We start from the raw sequence: 15,849 nt of genomic DNA, 5'->3' as shown, positions 1-15,849 counted from the left end.
TTCATTTTCCTCTAACGCAAAGCTGAGAACAGCCCCTCCCTCCCAGGATAGCCATGAGGACGAGCTGAGATTTACCTGCAAAGCCCATGGGACAGTACTTGGCCTGTCACAGGTTCCTGGCCAATGGTGATACCTGTGCTTAAGTGTAAAGACCTGTGTATCTCAGAACAGCTGTGAATGTGACCAAGTGACACTTTGTATTCTAAGTGGCTTGTTCTGCTCTGAGCAGCATGGGCTGCAAGGGGCTCTGAGTATCCTGGGGAAGCAACTTTCCACTGGCTCGGGTGCCCCCAAGTAACTGCACAGGGACACCAGCCCTAGTGCTGGTCCCAGTGCCTACGGAGTTGCCCGCCTCCCACACAGGATTGCCTGAGCATGCCTCCCGAGGACAGTTTGGATTTTGACCAGGACATGGCAAGGATGCAGGCTGGTCACTGAATGCAAATGGTGAACTTCTCTGTATGGGCAGGTGAGTTGATTAAGATATTTTGTTAATTGAGGTAAAATTCATGTAACAAAATTAACCATTTAAAAGTGTACCATTCAGCGACATGTAGTACACTCACGGTGTCATGTAACCACTACCTCCATCTAGTTCCAAAACATTTTTGTCACCCCAAAAGGAAGCCACATCCCATGAGCAGTCACTGCCTCTTCCCCCGGCCCCTAGCAACCAAGCATCTTTGTTTCTACATATTTAACTATTCTAGATATTTTGTATGAATGATTATACATAGGTGGTCCTTTGTGATTGGCTTCTTCCACTTGGAATGTTTTCAAGAGTCATCCATGTCATAGTGTGTATCAGTGCTTTGTGCTTCATTCCTTTTTATGGCCAAATAATATTCCATTGTACATATAGAGCACATTTTATCTGTCCATTCATCCACCGACGGACGTTTGGGTTGTTTCCACCTTTTAGCTCTTGCGAATAGTGCTGCTATGAACATTCGTGCACAAGTATTTGCTTAAATGTACCTTGTCGATTCTTGTGGGCATAGGACGTATGGATATACCCAGGAGTGGAATTGCTGGGTCCTTAATTGTTTGAGGAAACTGGGATCTTAACATATTGATCTGGAGCTGGTCTCTCCATGTGTCCATGCTGTGTGGTGTGGTGCTTAGGGGATAGGATTGGGGGCAAGTAGCTCTGGGTTTGGATATAGGTGAGGCCACGTGCTGTTTGACCTCTGGTGACTTATTTGCCCTCTCTGTGTCTCCCTCTCCCCACCTGCTGATCACAGGATGACATAGGCAGCACTGAGGGAGACAGTGCCTGCCAAGTGCCTGACTCTGTGCCTGGAACTGAAGTGTAAATTAAATGGGAGCTCTTATACCTTTTAGGGTTGAAATTTGTTCTCTTCAGAGCCCGTTCCCACCCACTCAGAAATGAAAAGGCTCTAAGTGCTTGTAGGCTGCAGTCAGCAGAGATGCTACAGTGTGGGGAGAGCTCGGGCAAGCGGGTGTGATGTGTGGCAGGAGTGTCACATGCCCAGCTGATAGGGTTCTTCAGTTGCACCCCAAAGAGCCTCAGCTCCCTGAGAATATTATTTTTAAATAGCTGAGCTGATTGGAACGGTACCAGCTTTGGGGTGGGGTGGTATGGGGGTGGCTGTTATGCTTGCTGATGCCACCAGCAGGCCCCAGTTAAGTTGTATTCTCATGAACAAGGTGGTTCTTGATCCACAAAGTAGGGGGCCTTCTCCCTACTTTACAGATGAGAAATAGTCTCTGAGAGGGTGGTTACAAGGACATGCAGCTGAGAGGTGCACAGCTGGGGCCTGAATCTGCATTTTACTCTCTTATAAGCCCACGTTGTGTTTCATTGGTTTTGCATGAGCAGCTGGCATCAAACCCTATGAGGAGGTGGCTGGGAGGTGGCAGGACCCAATGCAGGAGGGTGGAACTGCCTTGAGGAACATGGGTGTCAAGGTTCCAGGCAGCTGGAGGAGGCAGGACAGTATGGGCAGAGACCTTGCCCAATGTGATGGCTTTAATAACGACCCCATCTCGCAGGCTGGTGGCTCCAGGCTCGGGGCAGGAGGCAGAAAGATGCTCATCTTTGGTGCTGCCTCCCGGGGTTCCCACTGGCCCTGGACCGCTGCTGCCTTGTTTCAGGGCCTGTCTCCTCTCTCCCTCCTCCCCAGGCCTTGGCTGCTCCTGGTAGCCGTCCCCCACCTGTCCCCTGTCTTAGGAGAGGGACCGTGGCTGTCTCCTCCCTTATCTTTTGAGACTTTTGTGTATGATGTCTTTCCTGTTAACCAGGACAGTGGAATAGGAGTGGGGACATCACAAAGGTTCCAGAACAGGACTTAAACGTTATTTCAAGTCCAGGGTCTTGGTCTCCCATCCTGTTGAAAGAACTCATTGACAAATATGCAGGGGAGGACCAACAGTGCCCAGAGGTCTGGCCTTTGCACTCAGCATCTGGAAGGTGACCTCTCGGACCTTGGCATGTCCTGCCTGATATGAGTGTCTTTGTTTACCTGGGGCCTTGGGCCATGGGATATCGGCCTGATTTCAGAGGGGCTAGAAGTCAAGGTCAGCCACATCTATATCACTGACCCTCAATGAAAGCTCTGATCATTGAGGCTCTGGTGGGTGTCCTGGTTGGCAATACTCTATGCATAATGTCACCCATTAGTGCCAGGAGAAATAGGTGCTGTCTGCATGAGTCCATGGGGCGGGGACAAGTGTCAGGTCTATGTCTGGTCTTTCCTGCCACATGCACCTCCTCCCTTTTTCTGATTTTAGTTTATCCTTTTGCTGCCATAATCTGCGATCATGACTATAATGCTTCGCTGAGTTCTGTGAATCCTTCTAGTGAATTAGGTGGTCCTGGGGATCCCTGAATTTTGCAATAGCCACAGACTTATCTGTCAAAATACGTACCTCATGGTTAGCACCTCCATTTTATAAATAAGAAAGCTAAGGCTCTGGGTGATGTGGTCCAGGTGTCACGACTAATAAGGGCAGGACAGTGTGGGCAGAGACCTTGTGCCCTAAAGGTTTCACTCCTCCAGCTGTTACCAACTAGAAAACGGGAAACAAACACACAGCACGCTGCCGGTCCCAACCAGAGTTTATTTGGTGCCTGTCCCAGCAACGGCTGTTTGCCTCATATGACATTGGCTACGTGGGCTCTACTGCCATGGACACTTGGCCTAGGTTGGGCACTACAGGGTCTTGGCTCCTATTGGGGAGAAAAATGTTGACCAGGAGTGGAGGAGAGGGAGGTGGTGGCCGGTGGAGGGGTGAGTCTTGCTGAGGCCAGAGTAGGCCAGTGTGGTGGGGGGCTGGGCATGCCAGTGGGATGAGGAGTAGGGGTGCTGATCTGGGAAGCCTCCCCGTCACCGCAGGCCTCTGGCTTCAGCAGGGCCTCAGCAGCTCAGACGCTGCTCTGCCAACAAGGGTGAGGGTTTGGGGGGATGCCAGGGAGGCGGGTTTGCCTTCACTTCAAACAGCGGGAAAATACATTCTTATTTGGAAGTATATTGAAAAGACAGCTCATATACCAAAGTTTCTAGAAAAGAGGGGGTGATTTTATAAGAAGAGAGGACAGGGTGCCAGGCTCATCCATGGGGCATCGGGGAGCTGGTCAGTCTCGGCCCACTGTGCACCAGGCAGCTAATGAGGGGGGTGGGAGAGAGAGACACATTAAGCAGAGAAGACTGTAGGGAATGGGCAGCCCCTTCTCTGTGTCCCATGGGGGCTGCAGCGAGGGCAGCGCAGGCTTCCCCTCTCCTGCACCCTTGGACTACAGCTGCCCAGGGCAGGAGCGCACCACCTGCAGCCACATCCCCTCATTCATCTGCTGCCAACTCTGGGTGCCAGGCTGGCGCTGGCCTGCACGTGGCAGAGGGGGTGGCACAAAAGCAAGGCTTGGGACCCTTTTGTGGGGTGTGAGGTGCTTGCTGCTTGTCCTGCTGGCGAATCACGTTTCTGGTGAATCGTGTGATGTCAGTTGGGCTGTGGGTGGGGGTACCACTGTAGGCCTGCCCTGGGGGACATTTTCTCAGCCTCTGGCACAGGCCAACCTCCCCAGTGACTCCGCCTTGTTCTTGTCTGTGGCCCTGTCCTTCCATTTTGCGGCTACTCTGATGTTCTTGCCCTTGGTCTCCCCACCTCTATACACCTGGCATCAAAACTAGGTGCCACTTGTGGAATATAACGTCTGGCAGCTAAGGGAGCAGAATAAAGAGTCATGGGAAGATGCGGGTCTTGCTCTTCCTTTGAATCTGCCATCTGTCTGGAGAGGGCTACTACTCCTGGGGGAACCAAGGACTGGTGGCATCCCCCATCGCCATTCCAGGCCCTCCTCCCCCGCTCCTCCCTCTACCTGGCACCGAGATCCTGGAGAGGGCCTCAGGCTGGCTCAGCGTGTCCACCTTGACGTGCCGGAACGCCTTGCACACGGGGCTCTGCAGGTGCCTACAACCCAAGAGGATGCTGGTGAGCCCTTGAGGCCCCTGGGTGGTTAGGAAAGGCTTTGGGCAGGGGCTCGGGCTGTGGTGTAATTCTAATCCTGGCTCTGCCTGGGACAAGGGCTTAAACACCAGTCAGCCAATCTTGGGGCTCAGAGCCATAATGTAAAGGTAAGAAGGGGCCCCTGGAGAGTGAGTGGCAGGTTTGGGGAAAGGAACAGCCTGTTTCTTGCCTCCCAGTGAGTATACTTAATAACTTACTCCTGGATTACAATCCCTTGGGGCAGCAGTTTTCAAACAGTAGTGGCCTTGGCCTCAGAGCCCAGGGCCGGGAACCTGCATGCAGAGCCCAGCTGAGTGGGACGAGGTGGGTCACACTCCGTGTCGAAATGCTGCCTCCCACTGGCTGAAGGGCACGCATTAGCCAATGAAGCCAACATTCTGGTGGTGGATGTGGCTGGAACCTGTGCTCATTATTGTCTTCCCCCTACCACCCCTGGCAGGATATCCAGGACAAGGAAAGGTGCTGGGTGGCCAGGGCAGCCCCACCTTGCATCACCTAACCAGCTGCTGCGGGCCGGTGCCAGAGGACACGGCTGTGCTTACCTCTTCCATTCCTCCTCCGTCTCCCAGAACTCGTAGACCACGAAGGTGAAGCCATCCGACAGCCTCATGGCGGCGATGCTACAAGCGGGGAGGGGAGGCCAGAGTCAGTGGACTAGTGTGGGCCATCCATGGGCCTGTCCCCCCTGGAACCGCGCTCCCTGCCCTTAAATGAACCTAGCGTCCTCACCAGTCTACAGGATACTGTAAGACCCTAGTAAATGCAAGCCTGGCAGAAGCTGGGGCAGCCAGCTTGTCACCTCCCCAAGGCCACGCTCCATAATGCTGCTGCTTTTCTGATCAGAACGAGCCAGAGTCTGTGGGACCAGCCATCTAGTTGGATCTGTTCAGCACCCACCACCCAGAGTAAGACCTGAGCCCAGCTAGGGGCCAATACGTGTTTGTCGAATGAATTAGAATGAAATGTCATCTTCAAGGCTTGATATTCATTTCCTCCTGCCACGTTCTCCTTCATAATCTTTGCCTCATTTAACCCTGAAAACAATCCTGTGAGAATTAGCACAACGGAGGCTGAGGGAGGGCCCTGTCCTGGGTCAGTCGTGCAGGTCAGACACCAGGTCACTCCTGCATTACCTGTGTGACAGTGGCAGGCCACTCATTTTAAATAGGACGGGTGCTACCTGGCTCGGGCATGCTTCCAAGAACGTGGCAGACCTCCAAGATTGCATGGTCTCTAACACTGCCCCGTCTGGACTCTTGCCTGCTCTCCTTGCCACTTTTTTTTACACGCTCAGCAGAAGAGAATCCGTGAATGTTCTCGAGGAGAATTCTGTCATGGGTAGCGTCTGCTGTATAATTACAGGCAATTCTAGGTTTTGCCACTCAGGAAAGAAGCCAGGAAACAAGGCCGCTAGTAGTACCATTAGTTCATTATGCCCCAGCTAAAATTACACGTGGAGCTAGCTACAGGCTCGTAATTCGATGAGAGGATTGGGGATGTGTGCCACCCACTAATCAGATAGAACCATGGCCCTTCGCCAGATTCAGAAGGCGCTGTGTATGGGGCTTTTCTCTCTATGACAGACAAAGGTCATCAGAGCAATTTGGTGCATCTAAGGTTGGTTACTGCAGCGAGATGAAAGCAATCATGGTGATTGCATTTGCTCAGCTGACGATGTGATGAACTGATTGTTTTTTTGCGGGGGGTGCCTCTGCACGGGCACCAGGCAGGGTTGCAATCAAGCAGGCTTGCGGTATAGGGAGGACACAGAGTGTGGAGCCCTACTGTGTGCTGCCTGTGGACAGAGGAGAGGCAGCTGGGCCCTCACGGCTGTACCCCACCCAATCATGGTGATTGCATTTGCTCAGCTGACGATGTGATGAACTGATTGTTTTTTTGCGGGGGGTGCCTCTGCACGGGCACCAGGCAGGGTTGCAATCAAGCAGGCTTGCGGTATAGGGAGGACACAGAGTGTGGAGCCTTACTGTGTGCTGCCTGTGGACAGAGGAGGGGCAGCTGGGCCCTCACGGCTGTACCCCACCCACCCAGCCCCCTTTGACCTGCCTCACTCCCCTGCCGTGAGCACACTGCTTCTGTGGCTTTCGGTGCCATCTGCACGCCTACCACTCCCAGGATCTCCATGCTCCTACAATGGCATCTCAAATTCAACGTGGCCCAAACGGCCTGAGTGACTCCCCCACACCAGCACGCCGGACTTTCCCAACTCCTCTAGCTCAGTACACGGCACCAGCCTCTCTCAAGTTTCTGAAGCCAGAGAATCTCAGATTCTGCCTTGCCTCCTCTTTCCACACCCCCTGCTCCCAGCCATTGGCAGGTCCGATCAACCGTACTCCCAAACAGATCCCAGCTCTACCATTGTCACGCCAAGGCCAAGCCCCCTCCCTGGGTGACCTCTCCCTGGCCACCCTGCTGCACCTTGCTCCCCACCCATCCCTTCTGCACACAAAGGAGACTGGACCATGTCTCACTCATGCATCTCCAGTATGAGCTACTGCTCCAAACGAGCTGGGCAGAGGGAGGTGGGTCCTGCCCGCCACCTCTGGCCCTCGCCTCCTTCGTCACTCTGTCCAGTTGCACCAGCAGCTCCCTTTTTCTCAAACATGGCACTCTCGCCACCCTCGAGGCCTTGGCATCAGCTGATCCCTGCCCAGACTGCCCTTCCGCAGATTCTGCGGTCCGGACACTCAGCACTCGGGCCTCAGTGCATGGGCAGAGGGAGGTGGGTCCTGCCCGCCACCTCTGGCCCTCGCCTCCTTCGTCACTCTGTCCAGTTGCACCAGCAGCTCCCTTTTTCTCAAACATGGCACTCTCGCCACCCTCGAGGCCTTGGCATCAGCTGATCCCTGCCCAGACTGCCCTTCCGCAGATTCTGTGGTCCGGACACTCAGCACTCGGGCCTCACGCGGCCCCTCCCCAAAGCCCGTCTCTTGCAGGACACTTCTTCCTGGCCTCACAGCACCCGTCACCATTCAGAATCATTCTGCCTGTCCCTCTCCCACCACCTAGAATAAATGTTCAGGAAGAGCAGCCACTCGATTCATGGCTGTATCCCCAGGGCCTGGCCCCGAGGAGGCCCCCCCAAAAGCAGGGTAAAGGCACACATGCTCTCAAGGGGGTAAAAGCAAACTGGACAGGGAGAGAATTGAGGCAGAGAATGTCGGAGACGACAGTTACTGTCCTGGGCATGGATGAGTGGGCCTGAGACAGGGAGGGGAGAGGGTCTGGAGGCTCGTGCCATCAGCCCTCTGGGACCACTCCCCACAAGTGCAAGGGCTGTTGTCTTTTGCCGCTCACTCAGATGTGGCCATGGCCACCTGGCTCGGCTCTGCCAAGGAGCAATGCAGGGTGAGGCCGCTGAGGGGCAGCCACACAGTAGGAGTAGCAGCTGACACCGAGCAAACACTGACTGTGCGCCAGGCACTGGTTTAAGCCCTTCACATCTATTATTCCATCGACGCCTCCAAAGACCCCAGGGAATGGGTCCAAGCAGTGGCCCTGCTCTCCAGCTGAGTAAGCTGAGGTCCGAGACGTGAAGTCACTCACCACATCTGCGCAGTGGAGAAGAGCCTGAGCTGGGACTTGAACCCCACTCTCAACAGCCACCTTGCTGTGTGGCTCCCTGGGGTATGGGTTGTCCTCAGGGGTGAGGCTGGTCCTGCCCAGTCCTCTACCCCCAGGCAGAGCTCTCTGCCACCACCCTGCCCAGCCCTGAGGCTTACTCACTGGAAGCAGTTCGGGGCTCCCGCGGTACCCCGCAGGTACTGTCGCAAGGAGTCCAGGAACTCGCTCAGCTGCTCAGGGCACACGGCCATCTCCTGCCGGACCAGCTGCAGGTACTGTGGGGGCCACAGGGTGAGCGAGCATGGGTGCCTGCGGGCCTGGCAACCAGCCGCCCCTCGGGGTCCCTGACGCGCCCCCTCCCCGGCAGGACCTTTCAACCCCAGGGGCACAGTCCAAGACCCAGCCTCCCCAGACATCCCTTCAGAGAGGACAGGACAATTTGGTCAAAATAAAACCAAAAAAATCCAAAATGCACATTTTTCAGTTTTACAGATGAAAACTGGCTAAAAAAGAACTAGAAGTTAGAATATCAAATGCAGGAAGTAGTCCCACAAATGCTGAAACACAGACAGGGGAGTTTGAGAAGCCTCTCTGGATGTCCGGAGCTGCCTGCAAGGCATCCAGGTCGGACACCGCGAAACAGTGACCAGCAAAATTTGTTTCTGATTGAATTAGTGTCAGACATCATCACCCTTTGTGCCAAGTCAAAGTTTTTGATCACAGCCCTGGTGTCTTGAAGAATATCCCTAGAAGGAGTGGCTGACCAGTGCTGGGACTGCATCTCTTCATAGCGGTCCCTGGGGACAGGGCCATCAAGCCACCTGCATCTTGAGTCCTGGCTCAAGCAGGGATGAGGCCACAGGAGAAGAAGAGAGAGGCCTTGGGAGAGGGGGCCCTCACCATGTTGGTGCCTTCTTCGTCTGAGAGGCGCTGCTGCAGATCAAACCAGAGGGTCTGAAACAGCAAAGCACAAAGTGATGCTGGGGACGAAGGCCACCTCTGTCAGGGAGGCGTCCAGGGCCACCACAGAGCTCGAGCTTCTCCACCCCAAGGTCCCAGGGTCTCTGGAGTCCTCCGGGCTAGTGGGAGCTCCCAGGGGCCAGGCCTCGCTGGACAGGACTCAGTCTACCCTCCATGCACAGTGCTGGCTCAGAGGGGACCCAGGAAGCCAGGCTGGGAGACCAACCATAGGAAGCGGCAGCGATCCCTTCTGGCCCTGCCATCTGGGAGCACTGGGAGCCACAGAGGCCAAGCAAACCTACTGCAGAAGGACACGAAGGAGGCTCCAACTTTGCTAGGGGGTGGGATTCTTGGGAGAGGCAGTAACGGGGACTCAGGAATCCTGAATCTGGGATGCTGGTTTTTGCCACAACTGCTGGCAACAGCCCTGAGATTCCCCATCAATTTACAAATCACCCCCAATTTCAAGCCTAGATGCCCCCTGAATCGAATGGTCTGAATGAGGGGTGGTCTGTTCTCACTGGCCTTCCATGCACCCTTGGCTCAATGCTTTATAAATATATCCAACTTTTCAGAAACCTGAGGTAGGTGCTACCCCACTGGAAGTTCCAGAGAGCGGGAACCCTGTGCTGCTCACCACCTTATGCTGGTGCCCTGAAAGCGAACCAGAATCTCACAGATGCTCGGTGGCCACTATTTCACAGGAGAGAACCCTGGGCTTCAAAGGCCACGAAAGTTGGTTAAGTGCTGAGCCTCTCGCCTCCCGTCACACAGAATCACGATTCTCCTTCCTTTAACTTGGGCACCTCCCTGTCCACCGCCCGAGGACAGCCTGTGTCTTTGGTGAGGTCTTTCCTCCTTATGAGCGTATTGGCTGGTTTTTAAGGAAAACAGCAGCAGGTGTGTAGGCCTGTGATCAGTGCTGTCAGCATCTTGAAATTCTTAATAATGTTTGGACAAGAGGCCCTGCACGCTCATTTTGCGCTGGACCCTACTCAGCTGGTCCTAGAGCGGGTTCTGACTTTTCCGGGGGGCGCACTGTGTAAACAAGCTTTGTAGGTAGCCAAGGTGTGCCTGCCAGAGGGAAGACTATTCCACTGTTTTACAACAGTGTAGGCGTAGGTGAGCTCCGAGAGGGCAGGGGCTGCGACTGGTTCCCTTGGCTTCTCCAGGCCAGCAGGGCCACCTGGGGATGAGGATGGCAGAGGCACGGTGGCACCCGCACCTGCCCTTCCCTCCCCCAGCCTAGCCTCCCCAGGCTCCATCCTCCAGGCCCAGGAATGGCTCAGGTTGGCCCAGAGGGCGGGTCCTGGTTGCACCCTGGGCCAATCAGGGGCCGGTGAGGTGGGCCCCGCCCTGTCTCCAGGACGCCTAGGTGCTCCCTGGTTTCCAGCCAGCCGGTTGTTAAGGCGACTGAGGCACTAAAAATAAACTTCAAAGAGCCTCCCTCTGGAGGCGCCTGTGTAGTTGTTATGACAACCAGGCCATAGGGTCTCCGGGAGCTGATCCCACCCAGCAGCCAGCTCTAAATGGGGGAAGGGTGGGGCGGGATCCCACCTTGGCCTCAGCCCTGCAGGTGGGATTGCTGCTGCCTCCTACTCCACTCCAAAGTTCTGCCTTGATCTCCCCCTGCCCCCACGAAGCCCTGAGAACTAACCTCAAACCCATCAAAGTACTTTTTTTTGTTGTCTTTTTTACAAAAGATGTAAGAAATTCAGGGCTCTGAGCTACCTGCTATCTTGGTTTACTTAGGTATATGGATATGATGTGTGTATCTGCGTAGGTCTGGGCACCAGAATGCTATCTTGGTTTACTTAGGTATATGGATATGATGATGTGTGTATCTGCGTAGGTCTGGGCACCAGAGTGTTTAATAATTGCTAACATTGCTAGTGTTAGATGCTAACTACACGGCAGGCTCTGTGCTAAGCCATTAAGGCATCATTTTATTTACTTCTCATAACAACCCTATGAGGGGTACTATTTTGATTATTTTCTCTAGCGTTAGAGGAGGAATCTGAGGCTCAGAGAGGGTAAGTCACTGGAGCGAGGTCACACAGCTGTTAAGTGGATTAGCCAGGATGGGCCAGTCTGATACCTGAGCCCATGGGTAAACTTTAAGGCAACCTGTTCCCTTTCTTCCAAGAAATGGTCATGGTTATGGGCTGAACTGTTACGTGTCTTCCCCAAATCAAAAGTTCAATTCCCAGTACTGCAGAATGTGGCTATATTTGGAGATAGGGCCTTTGAAGAGGTATTTGAGTTAAAATGAGGTGACATAGGCAGGCCCTGATCCAATATGACAGGTGTCCTTCTAAGAGGAGATTAGAACAGAGACACACACAGAGGGACCACCAAGTGAGGACACAGGGAGGAGGCAGCCTACAAGCCAAGGACAGGGTTCTCAGAAGAAAGCAGCGCAGCCCACGTCCTGATCTCAGACTCCTAGCCTTGAGCTGTGAGAGAATAAATGCCTGTTCTTCAAGCCCCCAGCCTGTGACACGTGGGGATGGCAGCCCTGGGAAACTGATATAGCCATATTGTGAGTACCTACTGAGTCATGGAACATTCTCTGCAAACATGATTCTGTAAAGGCTGGGTCGTTTTCTCTTACCTGTGGATATGCCAGGTTGTATTTAAAAGACTGCATGCCGCTGGTCACTCAGGTTGTTATTGGTCTTTCCTGGGACGTCACTAACCTTCTTCACCACCATGCTGCGTCCGGGCTCCACCTGCCCAGGCTACCTTAAAGCCTCCTTGAAGCTCTGTGCCCTTGCCATCCATGACCCTGCTGGCTACTATTTACTCCTTGAGATGCCCCTCCTGGCTGCCCACTCACCCCTCTGTGGTTCCTTCTTCCCCCAGGCACCTCTCCTTGGGCCTGTACAATGGTCATAGTTTCGGGGTCTATTTCCTGTTCTCCACTTCCACCATCCACTGGGCGATGCCTTTCCAAGGCTTCCTGACTTCCGCCTCAAACTCCGGGCCTAACTCTGCCCTCCCTGGGGGCTGAGGAGAGTGGAGGGACAGAGGTGGGGGCTCAAACCTTACCTTGTTTTCCAGCCGTCCTATTAGCTCTGCCAGACGACTGACCTGCGCTTCCAGGCCCTCCTTCCTGGAGTCTGAGGTGAGTGAGAAAGAGGGACAGAGATGCTCATGGTGGCCAGGGCCAAGCCTCCTCAGGGGCCAAGACCTGCCCCACCGTCCTCCTAGTTCCAGTCCCCTTGGAGGCCCAGGCCCCATCTGGGCCACTGTCAGAATTCCTCTGGGATCCCCACCCTGTGACCCCCAACCCGGCCACCACGTACTCTCACCAGAAGGCAGGCTCTTCTCCTGTTCCGTGGCCATGAGCTTGTGGTTGGGGACGTAGGAGGGAGTGGGGCTTCCATACCACGTCTCCACCACACCATGGCCAGGTGTGCTGTGGTTCTGTCTGCAGTGTGGGTGGGGGAAACACACAAACTATGAGGGGGAAGCTGTAGGGCCCTGATCACCGTTACAGCTTTAAAACCTTAAACACTCACTGTGGGATGAAATGTGCCGCTTACCCTGTGGCACCCATCCCTGTGGACTAGGCCATGTGGCCTCTTTTTCAGAGGAGGAAACGAGGCCCACAGACAGGTGAGGTGGCCAAGGCTGTGCAGCTAGCAGGGCCACCACGTTGGGATGTGAACCCAGCCCCATTCTAGGACTCCACAGCCCCAGGCCCTGTTCCCCAGAGGTTCAATTCCAGGCCCCTCACCCCACTCCCTAAGGCTCACAGCTTCCACTACTCCTCCCTGCCTGCCTCACTAGGAGCCAATTTGGTGCCCGGTACCCTTTGGGGTGGGGGTGGGGGACCTTGGTTTGTACCTTCTCTGAAAAATGGAGCTAAGATACAGTTAAGAGTAGGCATATAACAGGACCGTGAAATCTGTGATCCTGACCTCAGCCAGCCCTAGAGAGAGGGGCCAGGCCCCGTCTCCAGTCCTCATACCCCCGACTGACGCACACTGTCATGCCCACACGTGCCCAGCGTCCTGACGGGCACTCACGGCTCACCAAGCACTGTGCCTGGCACAACAGGCGGGACCCAACCAATGCTCGGTGAATGTCTGAACAGCCGCGTGCAGAGACGCTGGGAAACTCCGCACAGGCATAAAACATGTGCCAACATGTGCGTCCACACACAACACATGCACACTCCCACATGCACGGCCCCCAGACCTCCGCCTTTGGGCAGCATTGCCCTAGTGTGTTCTAGAATTTGTGAACCTGACAGCTCGTAAGCCTCTCCCCTGTGCAAAAGGGCAAACTGACTCCCCCGCAGTGCTGGAAAGGCTGGCGGAGTCTTTGAGGTGTCAATCCTGGAGGCTCTACACATCAGCAGCAAATTGGATGTGGCCCTCAGCAGGTGGCACATTCTCAGGACTGGGAAACAGGATGGCATAAGGGGACTCGCAGCCGGGAGCCAAAATAGGTGAGATTTGGGGTGGTTTGAGGTGGGAGTACAGGTGGAACAGACTTGTCTCCCCACCACCATGTGCTACCCCTGCCACCAGCGTCCCAAAGTAAGGTCCCAACGTGGGGGCTGGCAGGTGTAATGGCTGACACGTGATGGAACTGGCAAAGTGCCGGAAATCAGCTATGAGAATCATGCAGCAGTCTTATCTGTTCTATGGCAGGATAAAAACAGCAACTTTTTAATCAAGATAGTGACAGAAAAGGAAGGAAATCTCAGCGTCAACTTCCAGAGCTATGGCTGTTAATTTTGAGGACCCTCAGAATCACAACACTGGGCATGGATGCAAAGCTCTGGGCTCAGCTCCCAGGGATCCTAATCCAGCAAACACAGCCTGGGGCCCAGAGATCTGCATTTCCCAGGTGATTTGGCTGCAGGTGTTCAGAACGAACCGTTTTGGGAACAGTATCATTGAGCAGCTTTGCAATCACATCTGACTAAGACCAGCCCCTTGACAACTAAAATACACACTCAAAGCCTCACCCCACAGCAACCAATGCCCTGCCGTGCCAGGCCTCTGTCTGGGAAACCTGCGACCTCAAACACAAATTCAAGGCTCAGTAATGCTCAGGCCCAGACAGCGGGCTCTTGCTCCCATCTATCTGCATTTCTTTATTTCCCCTTTATGCCAGGCACATCAGCTGTTCTAGAAAGAACAGGCAAAGGAGAGTTTGTCTCAATTTGGGGCAGTAAATGAGAGGGCTCGTGATGCCCTCCAGAACTGGCACCAAACCGTTTTGGGAACAGTATCATTGAGCAGCTTTGCCCTCCAGAACTGGCACCGAGCCAGGAGGACTGCTCCCCTCTAGACACCAGGCTCACTGCGTCCCCCAGCAAAGTGGGGGGACTCCAGACACTTTTCCATGGCTCCAAGGACATGCAAACGAGGCCTTAAGTACTACTATATAACATGGTGAGAAAATGACTCTATTTCACTTCTGCTTCAATCGATCCTCCTGAGAAAGTCTGCTTTGGTGCTACTCTGTCTTCGATGCTTCTCTATGATCTCCCCTCCCCGTCCCTAACAAAGAGGGAGCAGGCCTCGGGATCCCACCTGGCCGTAGGCAACAACAGGTGCTTAGTTTTACAGTTATTTCATGTATGGTAAGGTAACCACATACAGTTTCCTAAATTTATTTTCAGTTTTCAAAAATGAGTCAAGTAATAGAATAGTTTTTGGTAAACAATAACATGGATCCCACCTGGCCGTAGGCAACAACAGGTGCTTATTTTTACAGTTACTCCATGTATGGTAACCACATACAGTTTCCTGAATTTATTTCCAGTTTTCAAAAATGAGTCAAGTAATAGAATAGTCTTTGGTAAACAGTAACACGAGAGGGGACGTGGGAAAACTGATTCGGAGGCAGTCGTACCTGTATGTGTGTGTGTGTGTTCCCACCTGGCCGTAGGCAACAACAGGTGCTTATTTTTACAGTTACTCCATGTATGGTAACCACATACAGTTTCCTGAATTTATTTCCAGTTTTCAAAAATGAGTCAAGTAATAGAATAGTCTTTGGTAAACAGTAACACGAGAGGGGACGTGGGAAAACTGATTCGGAGGCAGTCGTACCTGTATGTATGTACGTATGTATGCATTGTATGTGTGTAGTTCATGTACACGGTATTCTTCTAACCATGGATGATATCATTCAATCCTCACAATCACTGAGGTAGATAGGTAGATAATCATCCCCATTTTACAGTTCAGGAAATAGAGGTGCAAAAAAGTTGCAGCAGCTTGCTCAAGGTCACCCAGCTCTCAAGTACACAAATGTCCCGACCGAGCGGCAAGGTGGCACGTGCGGGTGTGTGGCATACCCCCAGTGACCATGCAAGGTCCCCTGGACACACCGGATCTGGCTGGTCTGCTCTTCAATGGCCTCCACTGCACTCTCCACGGAGCTCAGCAGCGACTGGATCTGGTTGGCTGTCTCCTTCAGGAGAAAGCGGGTCACGAACTGGTCCACATTGTTCCCGCTCTCGTATACCTGTGGAGGAAAGGGAAGGGGAACGAAGGGGAAAGGGGCTGGGGGGTGGAGCCTGGCAGAGTATAGATCTAGCCCAGAACTGGGGGGACAGACACCTGGAGTTGGTGTCTTTGCCTTGCAGTAGGAAGGGGGGACCCCATTCCACTGCCTTCTGCATCTTGGAGGCTATAAAGCTCCTGGATCAAGGTGGGGGCTGTGGACTCAGAGACCAAGGTTTGAATCTTGGCTTCAACACTTAAGTGATCTCTATGGCCATACCAGGAGTCACTGCCATATCTACCTTACAAGGTCATCGTGAGGATTAAATGACAAAATGCATATAAA

At 53.7% G+C, this 15,849-nt stretch overlaps 1 protein-coding gene and 1 long non-coding RNA gene across 4 annotated transcripts in view; both read right to left on the bottom strand.

The window, feature by feature from the left end:
• Positions 1-3,064: 3,064 nt before the first annotated feature.
• The window catches only part of NECAB2 (N-terminal EF-hand calcium binding protein 2), a 32,009-nt gene continuing 19,224 nt past the window's right edge, over positions 3,065-15,849 (bottom strand). For 2 of the 3 annotated variants that reach the window (XM_025042778.1, XM_025042776.1), the window contains 8 exons: positions 15,389-15,525; positions 12,339-12,463; positions 12,082-12,152; positions 8,971-9,024; positions 8,233-8,345; positions 5,031-5,108; positions 4,340-4,431; positions 3,065-3,627 (listed from right to left, as the gene is read on the bottom strand). In XM_025042778.1, coding sequence (XP_024898546.1) covers positions 3,599-3,627; positions 4,340-4,431; positions 5,031-5,108; positions 8,233-8,345; positions 8,971-9,024; positions 12,082-12,152; positions 12,339-12,463; positions 15,389-15,525 — 699 coding nt within the window. In that variant the 3' untranslated portion in view covers positions 3,065-3,598. The remainder of the gene's footprint in view (positions 3,628-4,339; positions 4,432-5,030; positions 5,109-8,232; positions 8,346-8,970; positions 9,025-12,081; positions 12,153-12,338; positions 12,464-15,388; positions 15,526-15,849) is intronic. The other variant, XM_025042777.1, reaches the window with a different exon arrangement.
• LOC112474600 lies at positions 14,266-15,380 on the bottom strand. The gene is made up of 3 exons (XR_003044460.1): positions 15,108-15,380; positions 14,734-14,907; positions 14,266-14,585 (listed from the first exon to the last, which is right to left on the bottom strand). It is a non-coding gene; the product is annotated as an uncharacterized LOC112474600 (long non-coding RNA).

The sequence above is a fragment of the Pteropus alecto genome, unplaced genomic scaffold, assembly GCF_000325575.1.
Source record: "Pteropus alecto unplaced genomic scaffold, ASM32557v1 scaffold7, whole genome shotgun sequence".
In the NCBI taxonomy this organism is placed as follows: Eukaryota; Metazoa; Chordata; class Mammalia; order Chiroptera; family Pteropodidae; genus Pteropus; species Pteropus alecto.
This window is presented reverse-complemented; position numbering and strand designations above follow the sequence as displayed.